Genomic DNA, 25,990 nt, shown 5'->3' with positions numbered 1-25,990 from the left:
TAAAATGGGAATTCAAGTCTGAAAACTATGGACTGTTTCACTTCCCAAATTAGTAATTTGTACACCTATCTTTGTATATTCCAACCAAATACTATACAGTATCTTTACTATTTCAATGTGCTTGAGGGTGATTTAGGGACTTCTATTTTGGGACAGCAGTAACAACTCATCCAGGCTTATTAATACTATACAAATTGTGGGCTCTCATGGGGATGGGGTCTCAAGGCAGTGTTTGTTTAAACATAGTACCACTATACAGGTTGCTTGGAAGCAATCAGTAGGTAAACTCTCATTAGTATTTAGTAACTCTGAGACCCTTCTCAGAAGAGGCATGAAGACAAACTTGGTGACTACACTGTTGGTCAATGCAGAGGCAAAAAGGATCTAGATCTAACTTTTGATAGTTAATTCTCCTGGAAAACCTTGGACTCAAGAAAAATGGACAATCTTAAGGGAAACTAGACTTCAGAATGTTGTATATGTGATACTAGATAAGGAGGCTATCAGCCTAGTCACAGAATGGTTACTTTGCCATGGAAACCAGACAAAAACTGGGTTGGAAGACAGATTTCTTTGCAATAAAAATGTCTTTAGAAAATGTAAATGAAATGTTGCTATTCTTTACATTTATTAATCTTGAATATTCTAAATTCCATAAATAATACTGAATTTATTATTCTTAATAATACTGAATTTAGAATGTTACTGTATTTTAAACATATCTCTTTTTAATGCACATTCATAAGGTAGATTTACTTTGAAAGCTTTAAAAATACTTACTCAGTAACACATCAGGGATAAAACAAAATCACAGTAATACAGTGATGCTTCAGACATTGAGGCAAATCCTTCATTTAATAATTATCACATTAGGAACACATACTATACCCAACACCATCTTAGCATCTATGAACAAGACTCTTCCATCAGATTAATTCAGTCTAATGGGGGATGAGAGATATGCATAGCCCAAGGTGACAACTGATGTGTCAGGAAGAGCAAGCCAGTGTATGTTGGGACTGGTCCTGAAGAATGTGTGTAGGAGTTTGCCTGGTAGGAGATAAGGCAGACCATTAAACAGAATAGTATGTGGGAAAGCCCAGAGTTGTCAAATTGTACATGTTTGAGGGAAGGTGAGGAGTTGGATAAGGGCTAGTTCTCAATCTTTTCCCTCAAGCACCAGTTGAACAGGCAATCTGGGTGGAATAATTGTTACCCTATTCTTTGTTCTCTTGCTGAAGAAAGCTTATTGGAACTTGAGTGTGAATGATATTGAATCATGATAATTAGTCTCATTTGTAAAGAGAGAACAATCATTCCCACACTTGGGTGTACTTCTTTGTTAGTAATAATACCTGCTGTGTTCTTCATAATGATCAGGACACAATTTATACCTCACAATTATTCTAAAAGGTATGGTAATACTCCGTGCCAGGAGTGAATGGCTTAGGTAGATGGGGAGTTTGGTTTCCTCACAAATAACTATTAGTAGCCCTCTACTACAAGTAAACTGTACATTCCAAGAAAAACCATGTGCTTGCTGAGCAAACATGCAGTTTTAAGAGTCTCACACTTCCTTCTACTCAGACTGTTCACCCCAAGCCCTCCTAGATGGAAATTCTGGAGCTGCTCTAGTTTGCAAATTGGGAGTCAGAGAGGTAACAAGACTTACAGAAAAGTGGTAGGCCCAGAACTGAGGCGGTTAAAGTCCTAAGCCTATGTTCTGAACCACTCTTTTATTCATGGAGGGTTTGGAGGAGGACTTTAAGCTGAAGAGAGGAATAGAATCTGACCTTTTACTACTTATATCCCAACAATAAAAGTCATAACCTCTGGAGTTTGGATTTTACTTCACTCAAATGATTTTAGATACTGATTAATAAAATTGGGAGGAAAAGACAACATAATCCATGACTGCTGAAGGCAGAGAAAAGGGTTTTAAGTGTAAAATGTTTAGTTATGCTCATAAATAGCTTTAAAAAACAAATCTGTTAGTATGTAACTGGATTCTAGTATCCGTGATGAAATTTTAATTTTCAAGCTTACCATCACATTAAGACTTCTGCTCCAAGTCTTTTAGAGGAGCTAGGAGAACATCTTAAAAAAAAAATGAAAAAACAAATATTAATTTGATCCATCCTACTGGTTATTCTTCTGCTAAAAATATATATACTTAACAATAACTTTAAAAGCTGAATTTGAGCCTTCAATTGAAGAAGTCTTTCATCAGCAATGATACAGCACTCTAGTTGTCCATAATAGGAAATATGCCTTATTTTGCAAAACCTCGAAGTTTATACCTCTATATCCATTAACTCTTAATCCTCGCAAGAAACTGGTATCATTTTATGGTTTAGAAAACTAAAATTCAGAAGCCAATGACTTAAGAGCTAGCTGTGGGGAAACGGTTTTAAATACAGAATGTTTCTACCCTATCTCACTGTCTCCCAACAAACATCCTACCCAAGTATTCGTGATTATTGATGTTTACTGTTTGAATTTGCAATATTACAACTCATACAATAGGTACATGGCACAAAATTGAATGAAATTGTTTTATAAATCGAGGAGTTTTATCTTACTAAAGTCACTCAATATGAGTCCTACAGGAATAAAAAATGTACTATCAATAATTTCTCCATATTTACAATTTATTTTTTGGTTTTCTTAAGTGAGGGCAATTCTAAAATAATTCATATATGCTTGGAGGTTGCTCTGTCTTAAGTAGTTTTCAGGACACTGATAATTCACTACAGGAGTTAGGGAGCTCAGGGGATGAACAATGATCTGGACGTCTTGAACTTCTCTGGGAAATGCCTTAAAAGGTCATGATGTGATTAATTCTGACGAACTCAAGAGAATTTTAAAATTGCCCACTTCATATAATCAAAAGATTGTTTTCAGTATAGAGAAAATGAAATACTTTCACTACTTATAGGGAGACCTCAAGGTCAGAAGAAAAGCAGGCCAGATGAAAGAGTGAAGGCACACATGTAAGGCCAGACTAAGAAGAACACTTTAATACATGAGTCTAAACTATTCAAAACCTAGCATACCTAACAATCAATGAACAGAGGAGGAATAAGGAGTTACAATGCCTGTTAACCTACAATATTCTTTCATAAAGTTTAAAAGAAAAACAAAATAAGTTTTAATGAGAAACTTCGGTTTGAGATATTACAGAGTTTAAGAATCCTGAAAGATTTTAACTAAGAATTAAAAAGCAAGGTGATACTTAAGGTTTAAAACAGTCCGGGAAATGTAAAGAATTTGTCATTACTGAGAAAAATGTAAGAATACACATTATGGGAAAAGACTGTTGGGATGTTTCCGTATTTATTGTTTTACTTTTATGTACGTAGATTTAACTCCAGCTGGCAATGGATTTGAAGGTCACAGCAAATAAAACTATTTTCTTGTTTCATCAAACTACATAGAACTACAAGTTCCTAATATGAGGGAAAACTTTGAGCAAAATGAGCACCAACTTCAACCATAATTTTCTACAGTAGAACATAGTTAATTACCAAAACAATTTAAACATTTAAAATATTTGATTTTGTGCATATTGAAAATGTGCAGTCTTATTTTTACAGCATTTCCATTTAAAAGAACAACTTCCAAAGAGATAGCTGTATTTTTAGCTGCTTTGTATAATCATACGTAATAGGCATTTCTAGAAAAAAAAATGACATCAAAACCCATTTGACTGATTTTTCTCTCTGTCCTTTGAGACTCTAGTCCACAATATTATGTCAGCTCTTGATTTTCCCTGAATGGTTTATCCATAACCCAGAGTCTTTTCCCTTTCGCTGTCCTGGCAATTTCCAGGCTTCCAAAGATAGAGCTGGTTATAATTAGACCATGGTATGATGTAGTGTATGTTTCCCAATGCATATATTTGCCAAAAATAATTTTTGTACTGTCTGTTTTATACTATCCATTTAAAAATTTTTACCCCATCATTAGTGCAAATAAGGCCTGATCAATATTTGAATTTTTACTATGTACGTTTTACATGTATATTTTATCTTCCCGATTCTGATATTTAAAAACCTATTCTATGCTGATTAAAAATCTGAATATACCTAATCCAGTTTTAAACGAAAGTGTCATCTGAGCTATTTTGAAATTCTTTTGCTTTAATATATGGTAAATATGAATTAAACACAGGAAAAAATATATAGAATTGAAATGCCCCCCAACCTAGAATAATGCTTATAAGAAAAATTATACATGTTTCTCATTAAAAAACTCTGATAATGCAACAATAGACTATATAGCTCTACAACTTAATATATGTCAGCAAGAATATAAATACACTCTCCTTCCCCCTTTCTCTATCCTCTGGCACTTAAAACAAAGTATTTGTGAGTTATCAACATAGTTACCTTTTCAAGAGAAGCTGTTTCAAATAAAAATTAAAAAAATCACTTTATTGTAGAGCAAAAAATATGACCAAAGATTTCCACTATTCTTCTTTGGCTTCAGAAATAAAATTTATTTTCCTTTCCTTCTCACTCCTCTGAGATTTTAAAGACTTTTGGTTCCTTCCCCTTGTATACAAGAATTCTCCACATTTCTACCTTAAAAACTAAACTGGAGAGAATGTACTCATCTATACTGCACAAGCAAAGATCAGAAGCATAGCTACAAGTAGGGAGGATGGGAAGCAGGCAGTAATGAAACGTACTGTCTGTAAAGTACTTAAAGATAATAAAACAGACTAAAAGTTGGCTTACTTTTTGTTATCACCATGTACCAGTGATAGGGTCAGAGACAGTACATTCTTCTCTGGGGTGAAAGGTTCCTACTGGCATGCCCCCTCCCCGCCCCCCCGCTTCATAAGCCACTGAAGGAGACTCTACTGATTTTATCTCATAGTCTCCTGGTTTATTTCTCATAAGATGCCCTCACCTCAATGAAATTAGTTGATGAACAAGCACTGTCCTTATACTGTATCAATGGCTTTGACACTTAACTAATTTTCTTCATGCCCAAACCACTGTTTCGTGTGGCTTTATATCTACCTGCCAGAAAAGCAAGGACAAATATAGGACTACTAAAAGAATACAGATTATAAGAGAAAGCAAGATATTTAAAGAAAACATTAGGCTGCAGCTTTTTCATATAGATTAATTAAAACTAAATCATAGGTGAAGAAAAAAAGTCCTGAAAATCAGGGTTGCATTTGGGGAAATGTAAAGAAGGGCACAGTTGAGTTAGAGGAACAAGGAAAAAAATGCCACATTTAAAATGTAATTAAAATTGTAATAAATGTATGTAAGTTGAACAAAGTTAGTTTTAAAAGGGAATGGTTAGTCAGTGTTCCAGCTGGTTATTTTTCTTATTCAGTACTCAAATATTCACCTGAAGTTACTTTTGGGAGCAAAGTTATTAGACTTCAAGATGACTTTGTATTCAGACTGAAAAAGTCAGTAATGAGTATACCACATAGCTTACAAAGCACCTTCCCATAAAATGCATTATCTTGTTTGAGCTCCAAACAATCCTGTGAGTCAGACACTATAACTAGTGGGAAGCAGCACATGTACCTGAGGATAGAATATTGGCCACCACATAGCAATTGCGTGAACTTGGGAATATTGGCTGCTTTGTACCTTGGTTTCTCCGTATGAAAAATGGGGATGATGAATGTTCCTACCTCGTAGCTATTGTGGAATTATATGAGGTAATACACGTAACACTTTAATATAGTACCTGGTCCATGAAAGTGCTCAATAAATGCTCCTATTATTATTTTACAGGCGAAGAAACAGACCAGGAGAGATTAAATTCAAAGTCATGTGATTACTAAGTAGCAAAGCTAGAAGCAGAATTCTGGACTGGATATATTCCTACTACCCTGTACTACCTATGAATATCTACTTTTAATTAGAGTATGGATTAGCCTTTGCACTATTTTTACAGTTTATTTTTTGCAGCTGAAAATGCCATTTGAGTTTGACAAATTCAATGGTATTATTAACATCATTTTCTTTTCTTTCAGTGGGAATATAAGTTAATCACAGGAAAAACGAATGGTCTCTGTGGACAACTAGGGTGGAGACTACTATCTAGAGCTAGAAGAAAATTTGTCTTTTCTTTAAACCTCAGAAAAATGGAAATAAAGCTTGCTAGTTGGTAGGTAGCAGAAAGACTGCAAACTCTGTGAGCACAGGGATATTTGTTTACTGCTAAATCTCAAGACTCTAGATTAGTAGGTATACAAACAAACATTTGCTCAATGACTAAATATTTAAACTGAAAAAGTCAACTTTAAAACATGTCCTTAACAGTAGGATTTACTTAGCTATGACATGCTTTCCTTTCTGTTTTTAACTGTGTAACTAAAAAGTCTATGGTCACCTACCATAAAATAGAGGATTTTTATTAAAAGATTCAGAGTAAGAAATAAAAGACTAAATAAGGCCTTGAATAGCTTTATTGAAATCTGTATAAATAAACATGCACATTTCAAATGTAAACTCAAGTGAACTCAAGTGCAGACAAAATTTTAACCTCTGTCATGCAGGAGGTTAGTTTACATTAAAAAAAAAAAAAAAAAAAAAGAAAGAAAAAAAAGAAAAGAAAAGAAGAGAAAAAAGGAAAAACCCAAAGCAGCTTTAAAAATACCAGGATGAAAAACCAGCTTTAATATCACGGTATAAAGCAAAGCCATGATCAACATACCTCATTTATCCTGGTCAAATGCATTTCTCTTTCACTTTTAAATGCTAACATAAATAAATAATTTACCAAAATGTGCACTCACAGAGTGAACTTTTATTTACAATACACAATTTATAATCTATTGTATTTGATTAGTTCAAGTGAAGAACATTATACTTTTTGCTTTAATAACAGTGGGACACAAAGCAATTTCTCAGGTAGTCGATATGTGAAATGTGCCCCAGCATTTATTTTCTATTAAAGGCAGTATTGTATGCCAACTGACAATACATTCTTTCAACTAGATCAAAGGGAAAAAGCAGCAAATGAAAAATGTTTCAAATGTTCACACGTATTTTTGGCATCCTGGATCCTTGAATGTGGTGAACTAAAATAAAATTCAAGGTTTGTATACTTTATATACTGTACAGGTTCTGACTCTGGAACATGCAAATGCCAATTCTCTTGTAACAAGTTACCTTCTGAGAAAAGCTGTAAGGCTATGGTGAATTCCATCAGGAACACACAAAGAAAGTTAACAGACCTACCTGTAAAGCCAATTGTCCATTAGTGATTTAAAGGCCAGTACATGAAAAAAAATTCTCATCTAAGCTTGATGTAATTATTACTATGGATACAGAATACTATTAAGTTTGTCCTTATATTACAATACTTGGGAGAGCTAAAAGTTGCCAAATTACCAAAAAATGGGGTAGAGAAAAACAGACAGCCAAAATTTTAATTTTGGACCAACACCAGATTAAAGATATGGATTTTAAGGTAAGTCAAAAAGAATTTGAATATCTAAGGAATAGATCCCAATAGCAGTAAAAAATACTTACATTTAACTGAAAAGTGACTTTCGATGAAGTGTGAAATCTAGAACCTGTTTCCACAGTAGTAATAAGATGAACATAACATTCTGGATTTTTTATGATACTACCAAAGGAAATAACTTTTTCAAGATTATTTCTTGTACCATGATTTGGTTTTATAACAGGCCCACACTGACTACCAGGTAAAGATTTGAAAATTTGGTTTTCCAAGAATACTACTGCAGTATTTATGCCACATGGATACCGCCAGCTAAATATCATAGTAGTATATATGTGGCAGCTTAATGCACATGAATTAGATTATCCAAAAACTAAGTTCAGCCATAGTTTTCTTGCATTATTATTTGAGCAAAATAAATGACCAACATCCACAAGTTTAACGTTTGTCATCAATTAACTCACATCCAAAAAATTAAAGAAAACATAATTCATCAAAACAGCAGCAAACTTAAAAGGGATTTATTTGTGATTTCCTATATATATTTAGCTTGTAAATACAAGACTGTAAATGTATTAAGAGACAATTTCTGTTAAAGTTTTCATTGTGTTTCACTTCAAGTACTGCACAAGTTAAAATCTGATAAAGGATTTACATTCAGTTATCTGAAACTCCCCATCTCAGACTTTTGTTTAATGTGGTGGGTCACTTCATCATTTTGATACCACCAGCAGGAAAGTCTCTCTTTTATGGCTTCTAGGACTTTCGTTAGTTAGTGTGCATACAGTTTTCGTTTTCTATATCATTGTCATTATCATTGCTATCTTCATCACTTTCTAATGGGATGCCTGTGGCAGCTGAAGCACCTTTAGTTTCTCGGTCAAGAGGAAAAAAGCCAGTTCCACTGAAAGTGTCTTGCCTCTGGTAGAAGAGTACATATGCTGCTTTGGACTGTTAAAACGAAACAAAAGAATGTTAAAATGGTTATGACTCTTAAAAGGTTACATTAAATACAGTATGCATTTTTAGCTGGTAACCAGTTTTGGTGACAGGACATAAATCAAGAAAACCACACATGGTCAAATGGGGGTTACTAAAATTGAGTAAATATAAGATGACTTCTATATATAAAGGAAGAATGGTCATTGGCTTTAACATTTTTATTCTCTTCTAAGTTAGCTGGATAGATAAATAAATCCAACTGTATCACAGATTAACCTAGTTACTCTAAAATGAAATAGAATTCTGTGCTTTCTCCCCTCCTGTCTCTAAGGAAAAGGTAAGCTTCTTTCTAACAGTAATAACTTCATTCTGTATTTGCTCTAGATTCTAACTTTTCTTACCGTCTTAAGGATATTGTTCCATCAATCATCACTGTGTATCTTTAATGAGTCCTTATCTACTGGACTTTTGGGCATAAAAAATACTTAAGCCGTTTCCCATCAAAAATCCCTCTCCATTGTACCTCTTCCTCTAGCTGCCATATACCTCTTCCTCTTCCTCACAGCCAGGCTGGAGACAGAAAATCTAATATTCATCATTCACTCTCACGTACACTCCTCAATTCAACGTGACTGCCGCAACCATTCCAATGAAATGGCTTTCACTAGGCTCAAAAACCTCCTATTAACAAATTAAATGGATGCCTTTTTTAGCCAATCTTTCTGTGGCGTTTAATGCTTTACTACTCCTCCTTCCTGCACTAAAGCAGTTTCGGCTTCTGTTACACCACTTTTCCTTAGATCTTCCATCTCTACAGTTTCTTCTACTTTTCTGTGGGCTCTTTAAATCCTGACCTTCAAAAAAAATCATGTTCTGTCCTCAGCCTACTGCTCTTTCTCAATCTGTATCTTCCCATAGGCGACTCATTCGAACCTATGGTTTTAACTGCTACCTAAGACAGACAATTCAGATTTATAACTGAAGCCAGTTCTCACCCTTGAGTTAACTCACCCTAGTCCTATTAGTCCAATTTCCTAATGGAAATTCCCACATAGCTATTATACATGTATCTCAAACTTCACAGCACATTTTCTTCCTACGTTTACTATCTTAGTGAATGTTGAAGAGTCATCCTCATCCTCTCCCTCTCTACATCTTTATAGCTAATCTTAATCAAGTTCTATTATTTCTATCCATTAAGTAGCTCACAAATCCATTCTCCCCTTGCCTATATACTTACTACCACTACTTTAAATTTAGAAGCTCTTGTTGCTTAACTTACATGACAGCCTCCTTTCCTCTGGAGACAATAATGACCTTTCTGCTTCTTTACTCAGTGCCCTCCAACCTGTCTTCTAAAGTGTTCTTAAGACATGTTAAGATGCAAATTTAATAATGTTCTTCTGTTACTTAACAACCATCCAGTACTTCTTACAAACTTTAAGAAAAGGTCTAAACAACGAAAAATGTCATCTTTCTTGATCTGAGTGCTAGGTTTAGCCCAAGCCTAATTTCTGCTCCATATCCCCAACAAGAGAGTCTTTCCTTTCAGTAACACCAAATTATTTGCTGTTCCCCTAAATGCTATATTCTGTCAGGCCTCCTTGCTTTTCTAGGTACTGTTCTTTTTGCCTAGAATACCTTTAGCGTCTTTTGTCTAATTTACCACTATTTGTATCTGCAACTCAGGTCAAACACCACTTTCTCTATGCAAACTTCCCTGCACTGGCCCTGTCTCCTTAAGCCCCAAATCAGTTGAGACAGATGCCTCCAAACTATACAGCCAAGATATTTAATAGTAATTATCATATACAATTGCCAATTCACTTCTCATCACCTTTAGATTGTAAGCCTCTTGAAATCACAGATAGCTGTCTTTTAACCTTGTTTAGAATAAAGTGCTATATATAGAAGGTACTCAAGTACTTGTTGACTAAATGAAGAATTGTCATTGTTAAAATGTAAGGTAACATCAAATTCACTTACTGTATATAAACAAGATATATTATTTATTTGAAAGCAAGATTAGGGCAGTGTTGTCAGATAGACTTTGAAGGACAATGTGGGCAACTTCAGGATGTTTTGGTTGGTAGATTAAAAAGGAGAACAGAATTGAAAAATGAGGGATGTGATATGAAATTAGAAGTCTAAATATAAACTGAAAATGTAGTTAACTTAGGCATATACACATTTTAAAAAATATTAAAATATTAAGAGTTCAAAAGTCTTTTTGTTCTTTGTTACAGCTGTAGGGAGATAAGCAACGGTACATAATTTAATACATAAATATATATAAATTATATACACATATATAAAAATATGAAACATCTACAGAGAAACAATTCAAAATAATTTCATATCTGTTCATCCAATGACCAAGTAAAACTATGCCAGTAATTGGGCTCAGAAGTTTATTAATTTATTAAATTGAACAATTTTAGTTGAAGACTTTTAAAGCATTATAAACTAAAAAAGTAAAAAACTAGTCTCTGCCCTCACGGAATATATAATTTGAACCAGGAAATAAAGTAAAGCAGTCAGTGCTCCCCAACATCACCAGAAAACCTCTGTACAGGAAACATCATTACATGAGCAAATACCTTAATTCTCAACTTTGTAATACTGTCATCAACAAGTAAAATTTACAGAAAGGCAAAATTTATAGAATAAAAAATTCTTATTAAGCAATTCTTAGTTTTCTTCTTAGAACATGCTATCATCTGTTCATCAATCAATATCTGATAATAAAAATGTGCTCTGATGGGAAACAAAACAAATGCCACTATTTTGGCTCCAGCTGTGGCTGATAAACTGATGCAAGTGTGAGTAGATGTAACTTCCTAATTTTTCTACTATTCAGAAAACATCAAAGTAACAAATACACAGGGTTAATTTTTTAAAAATCTGTAACTTGTTTTATACAACTATATCATTTTGAGTTTGCATATGTAATTGTCATAAAGGAGAAGACTTTAAAAATCTGAGGTATGGTAAGGCCCTTAAAGAAGTGTTTTTTTTTTTTTTCTATTTTAGCATTCTGACTTTAAGCAGTCAATGTCTAGAATGTCTGAGCCTATTTTTCAGGGGAAAATGTAATATTTTCATTAGAAAACTCCAGTTTTCATGTTGAAAACCAGAAAAATTTTCATGTTTCAACTTATGCTTCTGTTAGTGGGCAAATTTAGTAGACAGATTTCCACTTAGAGGACAATTTTAAGTTTCTTTAAATCAGAGCAAGTCTCTCACCTATTAGAATTGCTAGAATATAGACTATAGTGTTCCATGGGCCCCTTTTAAACAGTAGATTCCTTGATTTTCAGGAATAAAAGACACACTTACCACAATCTGGTCTTCAGATGCAGTTGAGACACTACTGTCATCAAAGTAGTACCATTTTCCATCATCTTTATTTTTTGCGAAAGCAGTATCTAATGAAAAAATATAATCGCTTCTGTGACTTAAATGAGCTGTGGTTTCCTGCGAGGGAACCCTCAAAACTTTAAAACCATTTAATATAGGGAATACCTATTAAAATTACATGATAATCATCTATATAAGGCCTAACTATCATGTATTTAAGTGATTCCAATGATTAAAGGTTTTTAGAGTAATTTCCTATAATCTAGAAGCCTATGATACTTTCATATAAGTTGAAATATGTGACTTTTTCCATCCCAGGGACAAACAGGACAGATTTATTATTTTTTAATTCACAGAATAACAATGCTAATGACAATAACTGGTGATTAACATTTATGTAGTGCTTCTGGTGTATCAGGCACAGGGCTATGCACTTTACATGTATTATCTCGTAAAGAAGGTACTATCATTACTATTCTTCTGATTTTAGAGATGGGGAAAGGGAGGCATCAAGAGAAGTTTAATTTGTCCAACAGTATAGTGGTTAGGTAGCAGAGTTAAGATTTAAACTCAGGCCTGTTTCTGATTCCAAAGTTTGAATATTTAACCAAAATTTAAATTTTCTATGACTAATATTTCTCCAACAATATTATCTCATTGATTTGTAGAGGTTTTTACACGAGAATCTTTTCCAGTCTTCAATAAAGTACAGAACAAAGGAAAGGTAAAAAACGATCAATTGATCTGCACAAATTTTAAAGATCTGCTTCATCTTTAAGTTAAAAAAAAAAAAGCCCACTGCTCTCATCCATACTTTGTATAAACTATCCAGTAACTGAGGAAACAAAGTTGCAAAATGTACTCAAAACAATTATTTGCTGTCATAGCTTCTAAAAGTGACCTTACAGGCTTTGTCTTCTACATAGTTCTACCCCTCTTAAAATTATTGTTCTTCTGGGTGGAGCCCATTATGGGTTATACATTTGTCAATCTGAAATCAAGACCACCACACTCCCAAATTTAAAGAAACATATTTTCAGACCAGTAAGTCTGAAAATAAAAAGATAAGATTTAACAATAATATAAATTTATAAGAGACAAATCTAACAAAAAGGCACACAGAGTTTGCAAATGAAATCATGGTATCAAAAGAAAGCTAAATTAATATTTGTAATTCTGAGAAAAAGACAAAATGAAAAATGACTGTCAAATTCTGGTAAAAGGAACAAGAGAGAAAGAAGAGCTACCCATTTTAAACATAAATGCAACCAATAATGCAAAAGAATTAATAAAACTGTTAGAAGAAACAGATAAATCAACACTTTAGTAGGAGTCCTGACAAATTCCTCTCAGAAAAAGAATGAACATCAAAAATAACCAGAGGGCTTCCCTGGTGGCGCAGTGGTTGAGAATCTGCCTGCCAATGCAGGGGACACGGGTTCGAGCCCTGGTCTGGGAAGGTCCCACATGCCGCGGAGCAACTAGGCCCATGAGCCACAATTACTGAGCCTGCGCGTCGGGAGCCTGTGCTCCGCAACAAGAGAGGCCGCGACAGTGAGAGGCCCGCGCACCGTGATGAAGAGTGGACCCCGCTCGCCACAACTAGAGAAAGCCCACGCACAGAAACGAAGACCCAACACAGCCAAAAATAAATAAATAAATAAAATTAAAAACCAAAAAAACAAACAAAAAAACCAGAGATAGTAATGATTCGAATACAACTGATCAGATTAACTGTAACGGAAATATAGAACTTTATGTTTGAATGGGGAATATGTATGCTTTTCAAGTACACAAACATTTAAGGAACAGACCATATATTAAGCCACATGGAAGCCTTAATAAACTCCTAGGATTAATATAATATAGACAATGCCCCTAAATGCTATGAAATAAAATTAAAATTAAGAAAAAAAGGAGAGCTTCATAAAACCATATATTTGAAAAAGCATATGATGAGATAATCTTGGGATAATCAGAAAATTATAAAGGAAACTAAAAACATATATAGAATTGAAAGACAATGAATACTATATTTCAGTATTTATGGAATAGTGATAAAGGAATATTTAAAGGGAAATTTGCAGCTTTAATTATAGCCTTCAATAGAGGGAGAAAAAAGGAAAACAAAAAGTTAATAAGCATTCAACACAAGAAGCTGGAAAAAGAGAAACAGAGCAAACCCAAATTAACAAGAAGAAAAATATACCAAAGGGAGGAGAAGAAATCAATGAGATAGAATACATACATGTATAACAATAAGAAAAATGTAATAAAATAGAAAGCTAATTCTTTGACAAGACAGAAAAGAACAAAAAAGGGACAAAAATACAGCACAAGAGTATTACAAACAACTACTCTCAAATATACTGGAAAACATACATTTTTAGAAAAATGGAGAATGCCAAAATGTACACATTTTGGAAAAAGAAAACTGAATATACTTCAATAAGCATGACATAAATAGAAAAATTTATGACTGTAAAGCCCAGATAGTTTTACAGGTGAATTCTACTAGACTTTCATGAATAGTTAATTCCTATATTGTACTAGCTGCCCCAGGAAACAGAAAAAGAGTAAAGTATCCCAGCCTGTTTCATTAGGCTAGACTGTAATCTTGATTCCAAAGTAAGAACAATATAAAAAAATTACAGTATCATTTCACTTATGAATTAAATTTTAACAATCCTAAATAAAATCAGCTAACCAAATCCAACTGGGTATATTAAAAAATACTTCAAGACTAGGATTTATCCCAGAATGCAATGCTGATTCAACAGAAAAACCTATCAATTGGAGAGCACAGACTGGTATAACCGTCCTGGAGAGCCATCTCACAGTACTTTACTCTATAACCCAGCAATCTTACATCTGGGTATGTAGCTCAATGAAATTCTCACGTAGGCGACCATAAACAATGTTTATTGCTCCTGTGGTGGTAGAAAGTTAAAGGCAATTTGGATGTCCACCATGAAGCGAATACAGAAATAAAATATGGTAGATATATAAATCATGAGTGGTTAGAAGCAATGAATTAAATTGACACAAAGTAATATGGAGACGTCTTAAGTGTCAAGAGAGAAAAGTAAGATCCACAGCAGAGTAACAACCATGTAAATTAACAATGATGCACGATTCATGAGAGCTCATACATCAAACAAGTTAGAAACGGAAGGGGAAGGAGAATGAGGAAGGACAGAAGCTCTGAATGGACCAGTGATTTCCTGTGCTTTGAACTGTGGAGCATGATTAACTCAATCCTCTACTCTTGATGTTAAAAAAAAAAAGGTTCAAAAGCTGATTCATTCATTAATCAATATCTATTGAATGACTACTATATGTAAGACACATCTCACATTTTCCCTTTAAGAAGTAATAAATAGGGGCTTCCCTGGTGGCGCAGTGGTTGAGAATCTGCCTGCCAATGCAGGGGACACGGGTTCAAGCCCTGGTCTTGGAAGATCCCACATGCCGCGGAGCAACTAGGCCCGTGAGCCACAATTACTGAGCCTGCAAGTCTGGAGCCTGTGCTCCGCAACAAGAGAGGCCGCGATAATGAGAGGCCCGCCCACCGCGATAAAGAGTGGCCCCCACTTGCCGCAACTAGAGAAAGCCCTCGCACAGAAACGAAGACCCAACACAGCCACAAATAAATAAATAAAAATTAAAAAAAAAAAAAAGTAATAAATATCTTAAGGAAAAAGGTCTGGAGTTATCAAACACCATGATTTTAGTAAAAAGGTAAACTATCGGGGCTTCCCTCGTGGCGCAGTGGTTGAGAATCTGCCTGCCAATGCAGGGGACATGAGTTTGAGCCCTGGTCTGGGAAGATCCCACATGCCGCGGAGCAACTAGGCCCGTGAGCCACAACTACTGAGCCTGCGCGTCTGGAGCCTGTGCTCCGCAACAAGAGAGGCCGCGACAGTGAGAGGCCCGCGCACCGTGATGAAGAGTGGCCCCTGCTCGCCGCAACTAGAGAAAGCCCTCGCACAGAAACGAAGACCCAACACAGCCAAAAATAAATTAAAAAAAAAAAAAAAAAAAAAAGTAAACTATCAACTTACAGTGTCCTCCTCCCATCCCTCCATAGTGGTTGGAAACAGCAATCAAATTATAGCGGCAAGGACCTGCATTTGGATTAATTAGGAATTCCGACATATCCAAATCACTGTTTAAAAAAGAGATCAAGTTAGTTTTATGTTTTCCCTAAATGTAATGAATTCTACTCTCTTTTGTCAGTGTTGTTTGACTCTCATTTAAATGTATTCCCATCTATCTATCTATGTATCTATCTATCTCACTAAAGAAATTACGAAGAGCCAAATAACTTTATAAAACAAATTATATAAATACCCTTGAGATCTGAATGTTTTGGCAAAAATTTTCTTAGGGATTGAGAATTTAAAAATTCTCCAATGATTGTTGTTATTCAGATTAATGTTTTCATGCTAATACATTTCTCTCTTAGTATATGAGGAAATACAGACATCACCATTTACCATCTGGGTTCTTTTATTTTTTAAAGTCATTTTCAGAAATGATTTATTTAAGGAAGAATAAAGGGACAGTGAAAAACAACTTTCTTAGAAATTTTATCATAATTTAAATATAAGTATATATTTAAATAAACCCCAATATCTATTCTATATTTTTCAGGTTTTGATGACCTTTGTAACCTAAATGGGTAACATTCTCTGAAATACAACCAACTGTTTATATAATCTAGCATGTATGAAACTGGAATATGACCATTTTATAGCTTATCATTATTTCTGGTTATTCTTCTTATATTTACATAATTAAAAAGCAATTATGATTCTAAATTTCGAATACATCTCTAAAAGGTTCTAGCTTATCATTACTTTTGTTTCATCTTGTACTCACATTTTCAAAATGCTGTATTCTTGAAAACTGATGGCTCATAATTTTGTTTTGTTAAAGAGAAAATTAGCATTTTTTGTTCTATAATTGCAAAACGTTTTCAATTTTAAATTTATAAACACCAATTAGAATAAGCAAGCCAAAGAATGTTTTCAATATTACATCACCTATTTCCTTCTAATCACCTCTGCATGCACACACACCTGCCTTCAGTATTTGTTTACTTACTAACTGTATTAAGTAAATTTGGTGCACAAATATCATGAAATATGAAAGAATACTACCAATTTTTTTTTTAGCGAAATGGGAAAGTAGCATGTTCTTGTCACAAGATAGCGTGTGATAAAGTCCTTCCTGTACTCCATGAATGAAGATACACTATTCCCTTTTTGTCCTTCTGAATTCTCAATTATGTTTAGTGGAAGCTTAAAAGAAAAACAAAAAAGGCTACCAAGATGCTGTCTCCAGACTTCTTTACACATTTTTACAAATAGGATGTCATACTCTGGATGCTGCAATAGGAAAACTGAAGGATAACAATAGGGATGACTTATTACACTACTGCATCATCCTCCTTCTAAGTAATTCCGTTATTCTGTTTTCACATTAGTCTTTTTAAAAAAGCATTTAGAAATAATTGAGGATTAATGATGAAATAAGTCCTGGGAAAAAGAAAATCACTAAGATCCCATGAAGTATCTTAGATTTATAAACAGGGCCAGTGAACTCATAAGATAATGTAACACAGAACGAGTCTTACTCTGTTTTTTTTTAAAAATATATTTTCTCTTTGTTCTTTGAAAGATCTCTTAAGAAGGAATAAAAATTGTTACCGATCCACACAAACTGTCAGAAGTACCCAAAAATACACTCAAAAACTGAGATTGGTCGCTAAAAAACAAAACAAATGAGCAAATATAACAAAACAGAAACAGACTCACAGATACAGAGAACAAACTGGTGGTTGCCAGAGGAAGAAGGTGGGGGGATGGGTGAAAAAGGTGAAGGGGATTAAGAGGTACAAACTACCAGTTATAAAATAAGTCAAAGGGACTTAGTATATAGCACAGAAAATATAGTCAGTAGTATTATAATAATTTTGTATGCTGTGTAAAAACACAGCATAAACATCAAAACATCAAATCACTATGTATAAAAGTATAAAAACATCAAATCACTATGCTGTACACATGAAACCAATATAATATTTAAAGTCAACTACATGTAAAAGTAAATAGACCAAAAAAAAAAAAAAAAACCCTAAAATTTGGGTGCAAAGTTACCTAATGTCTAAAAAGAAGCTAGAGGTGCCCAATGTTTATGAAGCACAATCAGAACTTACTTGATAGGAAAATCAACTAAGGTATCCAACTTGTCTCTCATGTATCGACTGTAAGAAAATCGCTTGAGGTGTACCACAAGTACTGGAGGCAGGGACCATAAATCTAATTTCTTTGTGGCTTGCTGATGTTCTTTACAATTTGGACAATACCTAAAAAAAAAAGAGAAATATTTAAAGCTTGTTAGAGATAATGTTAGAGGTAATATTAGGTAATGCCTAATATATAACAGTAGGAACTTCTATTATTATTTTTATCATCAATACATTTTCCAAATAGATTTAACTATTAAAAATGAATATGTAAATAAGTATTCAAAGAAATAATGAGGGCTAGATTATTTACATTACAGTATGCTAAAAAGATATGGATGTATTATAAAACTGTGCTGAGATACAGGCATTAGAAAAATCTCAAAACTTCTGGACTCTAATGGAATTAGTAATACCACAAAACATATTGTGATTTTCCTAAAAAAGCTTCTCTTGAAATAGCTGCACAGCTAAAAGTTCTTGGGAAAATGTAACTAAAATTAATTATTCACAGTAAAATGGCTATTATGGAAAATATAGTAACAAAATTAAAGCTTAACATTGTAATAATACTTTTAAAGACATTTTCATCCCTCTTAATACATTATTAGCATATAAAGAAATGCTTATTGTTAAAAATATCAAAGGGAATTTAAATATCACTTTTTCAATTTGATGTACCACATACCTCAGTATAAATCCTTAAAAAATAATTAGAAACAATTATTTAATTTTGTCTCTTACCAGGGATCTTCAGCACCCAGCTTTTCTTTTGTTGTAAAAAGCTCAATGCAATCTTTTAATTTCACAAAGGGTTTTTTAGGAGGTTTGTATTCCACACTTTCATGTTTTTCAAAATCCTAAAGAGAAGTATTTCTTGAGTTAAGAAAACAAATGAAACAAAACTCATTTTAGTGATACCATATTACTATGAATAGTAATGAAAAACTCCTAAATGTTCTCAAAAAAATCAAAGCTTATTTCAGCTGAGATTTACACTACACTTCTAGTAATTCCTGTATACACACCTATATGGACAACCAGGAAGTTTAAACAGAAAGCAGTTTCAAAACCAACAAGCCTTTTCTCTTTTAGCACATAACCAATTTTTTACTGCAAAATAAACAGTTGGTAGAAGCAAAAGAGTGTAACAAAACAGTGTGATCAACAGGGACAGATAAAGAAGGAACGATTGATGACTTACCTCAGCAGCATTTTCATCAAAATATCTTTTTTTCAAATCAGGATCCCAATCCAAAGCAAGAAAAGATCTTTCTAAGGTGGAAAACATATTTTTTCTTTAAGATTTAATATGCCTTAATGTTAAAAACTAATATATTTTAATGTTAAGATATATACCAGAATAAACAAATAGCAGTCTCTTCTACTTGCACTAGGTGATCAGGGTAAATAGCTGTTTCCAAGCCATTAAGATATTTTAGAGCTAAAAAAAACTTAAGCATAAGTCCAACCTTCATTTAATAAACACCGACATGTGTTTTAGTATACTTAGAAATGAAGGCTTTTCATTTAAAAATGTAGATAGATACATAAATGTTATTTTTCATGATAGTGTTGAAATTTCATGGTTTCACCTAAAAAAAGTAACATGCGCTCAAGTTCAGTGTTTAAGCCATTTTCCACAATACTTACCATCTAGCCTAAGCTGCCTATCATCAAATCTTATATGCCTGGTATCATCTTTGATGTAGTTGATATCAGTATTGCCTAAGTTGTTGAACTGGAATGTAAACAATCGTTTTTTGTGTCCCATGAGTTGACCTTTGCAAGTTTCCTCAGTACATAATCCATTTTCAGAATCATTATCTCCTCCAACTGAATCTTCAGACTGACTGTTTTCATTCTCAGAGGGAAGTTCTTGATCCTGGCTGGATTCATCATCTGGCTCATCTGTTTCCATTTCACCTAAAATTAGATATTAGAAATCTTTAAATAAACCCAATGTTACACTTAAAACTTATTAATACTAACACTATTTTTCCCAGGCTTGCAAATATTGTTTAGTTCCTTAATCCCCATCCTCTTAATTTTCCTCTGCAGCAATAACCCAAGTGAAAAGTTTTTACAATTTAATAGGGAAGTCTTACTTGGTGAGCCTTCTTCATGTATGCCATTTGGGCCATTCCCATTAATATTTTGGTCCTTACAGCAGTGTAGGGATCCTTCGGTTTCTTCAGTGTCAGTAGATATTTTGACATATCGGCTTAAATAAAATCAGAAATCAAACAAGTTCAGTTCTATAAAGGCAAAAACTTAAATAAAAGTTTTTCATTCTTTCAATAAAACAAAACCTCTAAATACAATTAACAGTGGTCATTAATGGATTCAATGATAAATTCAAACTCAAGATATGATACCGTAATCATTTGTGTTTGGCTGTCTTTATAAAAATAAGTTAATTTGTTACTTCTAGGGTTTTAACATCTTTCTTTTATACGTTAAAAGTTTGTGGCAAATAATTTCTTGACACAAAATTATTTTATAAAGATCCTCATTTAGATGATATATATATCATTGCTAAGACCACTTATAGTTTATAATGTCATCTTTATGTATGGTTTATGGGACTACAATACTAAAATAGGTATGCAAGAAAGAAAACTAAATATGTCAGCTATAAAGGATAAAAGAAAGGGAGCAAATGGCATTCTTGATTGCGTTATAATTCAAATCAAGGTTTTAGGAAAACAAAAAGGTGTTGCCTTGCAAAAGGATCAACCATGAAAGTTTATCCTTTTAAATAAAAATATTTATTAGTATGAGTTCTTGTTATCAGTATGAGCACTGTGTATAAAGAAATGAAGCATATGACATTTGTTATGATTTCAGAGTGCAAACATGATAAATTCCTATTTTCTTCCAACTGTAAACTTTTGGTGTAAAACAACTAAAAGAATTTATGCTTCCTGGGTTTAAAATTACCTCAGTAATGTGGTTTACATGATCAAGAAACTGGATTAGACTATAATGTGATTTCTTACATTGCTACCCATCTAAACAAAGGTGAAATAATACAGACAACTAATTATATTCTGATAGTACCTTGCATGTTTACTTTTAGCTATTTAATATTTTATTTTGTTAATGTAGAATTGTTTGGCACTTACCACATTCTCACAAGCAGAAGATTATAGAGTTTATCTTCAGTGTTGTTTCGTGGTACAGCCATAAGAAAAGGCTGACCAAAAAGTGAAGAACCAGTATGGTGGGTGTAACTTGAGTGTCTAAATTTTTCTCTCAGGCAAACAGGAATAATCACATGCTCTGTGTCTTCTGTTCTATTGATGTTAATCTCAAACCTACAAGAATAAAAGTGACTATAAGCTCTGAAAATTTTATGATATTTCTTTTCAATTTTTCAAGTAATATTTGCACGATAGATTTCATACTTACACATAAATATCATCCCGTTCCATAATACTACTAAGGTTTTCATCCATTGCGAATATTCTGTGAAATCTATGATTGTATATATCAGTAACTATCATCTAAAAGGAAATAAATTTCTATTAAGCTGGTTTTACAACACTGAAAAACTAAACTCCAACTTACATACTTTAAACCCAGAAACATCCTACCTTATCTGCAGGTACTCCTGACAAAGCAGACAACGCTGTACAAAGATCAAGTATGTTTCCAATTTTGGGGACAACCACTTTGTACTAAAAAACAAAAAAAAATATAATACATTTATTACTTTGGAAAATATTCACTAGATGAGATGGACCTTTTGGTTGCTTCCTCACATTCACGGTGGCATCTGGCTCACCGTGTCTCGCTCCAATCTTGGCATCATTCTGGGTGACAAAATCCACATGGATGGTTTATCTTATTGTTCCCTGACTCCTCAATTCAAAGACCTACACTTGCACTCAACTGTAGTTCACTTCTTGGATCTTGCCATCTACTGCACCACCTCTGACATCTTAAACTCTTAACTGTTTAATCACTATTTACTTTTCCTGGAAACTCATTCTTTCCTATTCTTGGCTTGCACTGAGATATCTAGTCCTTCTAATTCTCAATTTTCTCCTAGTTTATCAGCTCCCTACTATCTCCATGCCCTTCCACCCCCATGATGCATCCCTTCAACCACTCATTGCAAAAACTTTAATTACTTTATTATTCAGTTTTATTCTTGCTATACTTTCTCAGAGTTGTTTAGATTGCTGGAGTAAACTGCTCAACTTCAGAGACTGGTGTACTACAGACTCACAGTGCTCAATCTCAACGGATCCTTCAACACCAGCCAGAAATTCTTCTGTGTAGCCTTTATTCACTTATTCTCTTATTTTTCTCAATAACTATTTAAAATCTTCACCATCTCTTAGGCTTTTAATTTTACCACTTTTCTCCTCACTATCAGCAGAATACCTGTTTCACTGAGAAAAATATAGGCTACTGGATAGGAAAATCTCCAACTTACTGTTCCCCCTACAAACTTGAGTCTAAAAGGTCCTTTTCTCTGTCTCTTTTGACACAAGGAAAGAGAATCAGGTGTTACTCTTCCCATTCAAGGCTAACCCTGGCATCTATCCTTTTCTGCCTCCTCTAGAACAGGGGTCCCCAACCCCCGGGCCGCAGACCAGTACTGTTCTGCAGTCTGTTAGGAACTGGGTCGCACAGCAGGAGGTGAGCGGCAGGCGAGCGAGCGAAGCTTCCTCTGCCGCTCCCCATCACTCCCCATCGCTTGCATTACCGCCTGAACCATCCCCCCACCCCCACCCCTGCCTCCATTCCGTGGAAAAACTGTCTTCCACGAAACCAGTCCCTGGTGCTAAAAAAGGCTGGGGACTGCTGCTCTAGAACATAAACCCAGCAATTATCCTTTATTTCATTCTATCTTGACTCTTATAAAAGCACTGAACTGTATACAAGTCTCAAAAAACAAAACAGTCTCTCACTGTTTTCTAATAATTTTCCACTAATTATCTCCCTTTCTCCTCTGCTTTATAAATAACCTTGTTAAAAGTAATGTCTACACTGACTATCGTAACTTCTTTATCTCTCATTCACCTATTTATCCACTCCTGGCTTTTGCCTTCACCTCTTTATTTAACCTGTTACCAAGGCTGTCAATACTATCATTTAACCAAATCTTTATCAGTCCTTACTTTATTGAACTCTCTGCAGCATTACTGCTGACGACTGCCTCCTTCAAAATTTTCCTCTCCCTATGACACTACACTTCTTATTCTTTAATGTCCTGGTCACACCTTCTTTTGAGTAAAGAACTACCCTCTAGCATTATCCTTCAGAGTTTTATCCTCAGCCTTCTTGATTCTATATGCTTTCCTTAGGCTAGGTGACAATATATCCCAGTTTGCTTTGGTGAGTCCTAGATTAGCCTGCTGTCCTGGTATAATTATTAATATGGCCCTTTTTATTTTTAAAACAGTTCTGATTTAGATGATCATTTGGGTGATCTCATCCTTCTAAGACATTCACTACCATCTTCACAGAGCTAACCACCCAATTTATATCTCAAGCACAGACCTCTCTCCTCTAGTCTACATACATAAAGTCAAGGCCTATTGATATCTCTCCTAAATTTTCCTCATGAATCTCAACTTGTCCAATACTAAACACAGATTTAGGTCATGTTAGGTGAACACATCCAATCCTAAAATAGGTTTCTTCTTAAACCATTCTTCCTATATCTCCCATTAAAACAAATAGTACCATTCTCTCCTCAGTTTTCCAATTCAATAAACTTGAATACTCTTAATACATTTTCAACTCCTATATTCAACTGGTTCTTCTATCTGACTGCCATCCTGACACTTAGTTTAAGAGTTCAAGCCCTTGTCCTCTGTCATTGCATCACTGCAAAAACCTCCCACCTGGTCTTAGTACATCTGATCTAAGCCCCTCCAATCCAATCTTTGCACTAGCCAGAGTGTTCTTTCTGAAATACAAATCTGACCACACAATCTCTTTATACTTAATACATTTTAATGGCTCCCTTAGTCTTTTAGGATGAAGTCCAAACTTCCTATGAAAGCATCAAGGTTCTTTGTGATCTAGCTTCTGCTTACCATATTATCTACTTGTAGTTTCCAGAAGTGGGCCACATTCTCTTTTGCCTTCAGCCCTTTGTACGTGTCACTCTCTTGTTCTATAATACTTTATTCCCAATTTTCATGTGATTAAATTTAAAACCTAATCATCCTTCAGGATTCAGCAAAGGCATCATCACCAGTTTGGGTAGGTTATTCCTTCTGTATATCCCTACAGCACCCTGTCAGAGCACTTTTCACACTGTATGAAAAGCTTCTTGAGAACAAGGACTAGGAACACCCTTGTACTTCCAGCATCTTGCACAGTATGTGAGTCCAATACATAACACATGTTCAACACAATTACAAATAAACTTCCATGACTCAAATCAACTTCAGTGATGGGAAAACTCATCAAGTGGGCTAAGCTAGCTAATTACCTTTCCCTCTAGAGCTGGTTAAAGCACAGTGTTAATGAGGTGATCATTTTGGATTTGAGTTGTTACTGTCTCCAAGAGGAAAAAAAAATCCCAATTCCTCTGTGCTGATCATGGCTCTAACCTCCACAAATTTATGCTTCTGGTCACCAAGTGAGAAAAGAGGTAAATTCGTGAAATTCACATTGCTGGAAAAATAATTTAAAACCCAAATTACAGAAGACCATTCAACACATACTTTCCAGGTTAATGTGCAATTTGATTTCAATTTGCTTCTATATAATAGATGTTGTATTATTGGCATGGGAAAGTACTATCTTTAACAAATGAGTGTAGAGAAAGAGAGTACATTTATTTTATGTTGCAATAAATTTTTACTCATTTTTTTATACTCCTCTCTTATTCCATTACACTCACTGGCATATATTTGTAAAGTTACAAACTAGAGAGGTTAAGGATGTAGTTTAGCATTGCTATACCTTCTCTCCACTGGAAAGAATGTTAAAAATCCTATACTTCTGAACAAGTGAATAAGTGAGTATCTAAAGGATGTGATTTTAGACATGTGAACATATATGCCCCTGGCCAAAAATAAAAGCAGGTATTTGTTAACCTTGCTCATGGATAAGGGCAAGTGCCATGTCTCTCTTGTTCTCTAAAATATTCTCAGCACTGCTGGATGAAATACTGACATGAAGACACCAGGTTCAATGAGTTCATGAAGCAAATATATAAATAGCAAAAGAGATGGGTGAAATTTGCATAACTGAGTACATGACTTGTCTCTACCAACTTTAATTATTTTGGATTAAAGTACTATATTTTTATGAATACTTCATATTCTGTGCCCTGTTGACAGTAAACCCAAACACTTCCACTAAGTGAATGGTATGATGACAATTTTGTTCAAAGCATACCTTTCATATAGATTTCATGAACACTGCTATGGACTGAATTCTGTCGTCTCAAAATTCCTATGTGAAGCCCTGACAACCAATGTGATGGTATTTGGAGATGGGGCCTTTGAGAGATTTAGATGAGATCATGAAGGTGGGGGCCTCATGATGGGATTAGCATCCTTGTAAAAAGAGACACCAGAAAGCCTGTGCTCCCAGTCTCTCTCCCTGCCCTGTGAGGACACAGCAAAGCAGGCGGCCATCTGTGAGGAAGAGTCTGCACTAGAAACCACCAGGCTGGCTCTCTTGTCTTAGACTTCCAGCCTCCAGAACTGTGGGGAAATAAATTTCTGTTGTTTAAGTCCCTCAGTCTATGGTATTTTGTTATGGCAGCCCAAGCAGACTAATACAACTAATAGGCTCTAACAAACTGCACTTCTGGCTGGAACCCTAAACTAAGATCTTTAGTAAAGAATCTTCTAAAGTAGGAACTACGTCTGTTTTGTTTACCAGAGCTTTACAATCAGTAGGTGCCCATTTGAATGAATAAAATTTTTGAACACTTCTAAGTCATGAGGGTTGCGAATACAAAGATTTACGAAGTCCTTTTCTTCAAAGAATTCATGGTCTAGGGGA

General features: G+C 34.3%; 1 protein-coding gene across 2 annotated transcripts in view; it reads right to left on the bottom strand.

Moving 5' to 3' along the window:
• Positions 1-7,944: 7,944 nt before the first annotated feature.
• Positions 7,945-25,990, bottom strand: part of USP15 (ubiquitin specific peptidase 15) — a 119,203-nt gene continuing 101,157 nt past the window's right edge. The window contains exons 12-22 of one of the 2 annotated variants that reach the window (XM_068560660.1): positions 21,601-21,684; positions 21,416-21,510; positions 21,130-21,321; positions 20,110-20,225; positions 19,655-19,927; positions 19,206-19,276; positions 18,746-18,861; positions 17,972-18,121; positions 15,813-15,916; positions 11,728-11,816; positions 7,945-8,397 (exon numbers count right to left, since the gene is read on the bottom strand). In XM_068560660.1, coding sequence (XP_068416761.1) covers positions 8,215-8,397; positions 11,728-11,816; positions 15,813-15,916; positions 17,972-18,121; positions 18,746-18,861; positions 19,206-19,276; positions 19,655-19,927; positions 20,110-20,225; positions 21,130-21,321; positions 21,416-21,510; positions 21,601-21,684 — 1,473 coding nt within the window. In that variant the 3' untranslated portion in view covers positions 7,945-8,214. The remainder of the gene's footprint in view (positions 8,398-11,727; positions 11,817-15,812; positions 15,917-17,971; positions 18,122-18,745; positions 18,862-19,205; positions 19,277-19,654; positions 19,928-20,109; positions 20,226-21,129; positions 21,322-21,415; positions 21,511-21,600; positions 21,685-25,990) is intronic. The other variant, XM_068560661.1, reaches the window with a different exon arrangement.

The sequence above is a fragment of the Eschrichtius robustus genome, chromosome 13 (assembly GCF_028021215.1).
Source record: "Eschrichtius robustus isolate mEscRob2 chromosome 13, mEscRob2.pri, whole genome shotgun sequence".
Lineage (NCBI taxonomy): Eukaryota > Metazoa > Chordata > Mammalia > Artiodactyla > Eschrichtiidae > Eschrichtius > Eschrichtius robustus.
Note: the sequence above shows the minus strand (reverse complement) of the source record. Positions and strands in the feature narration are given on the sequence as shown.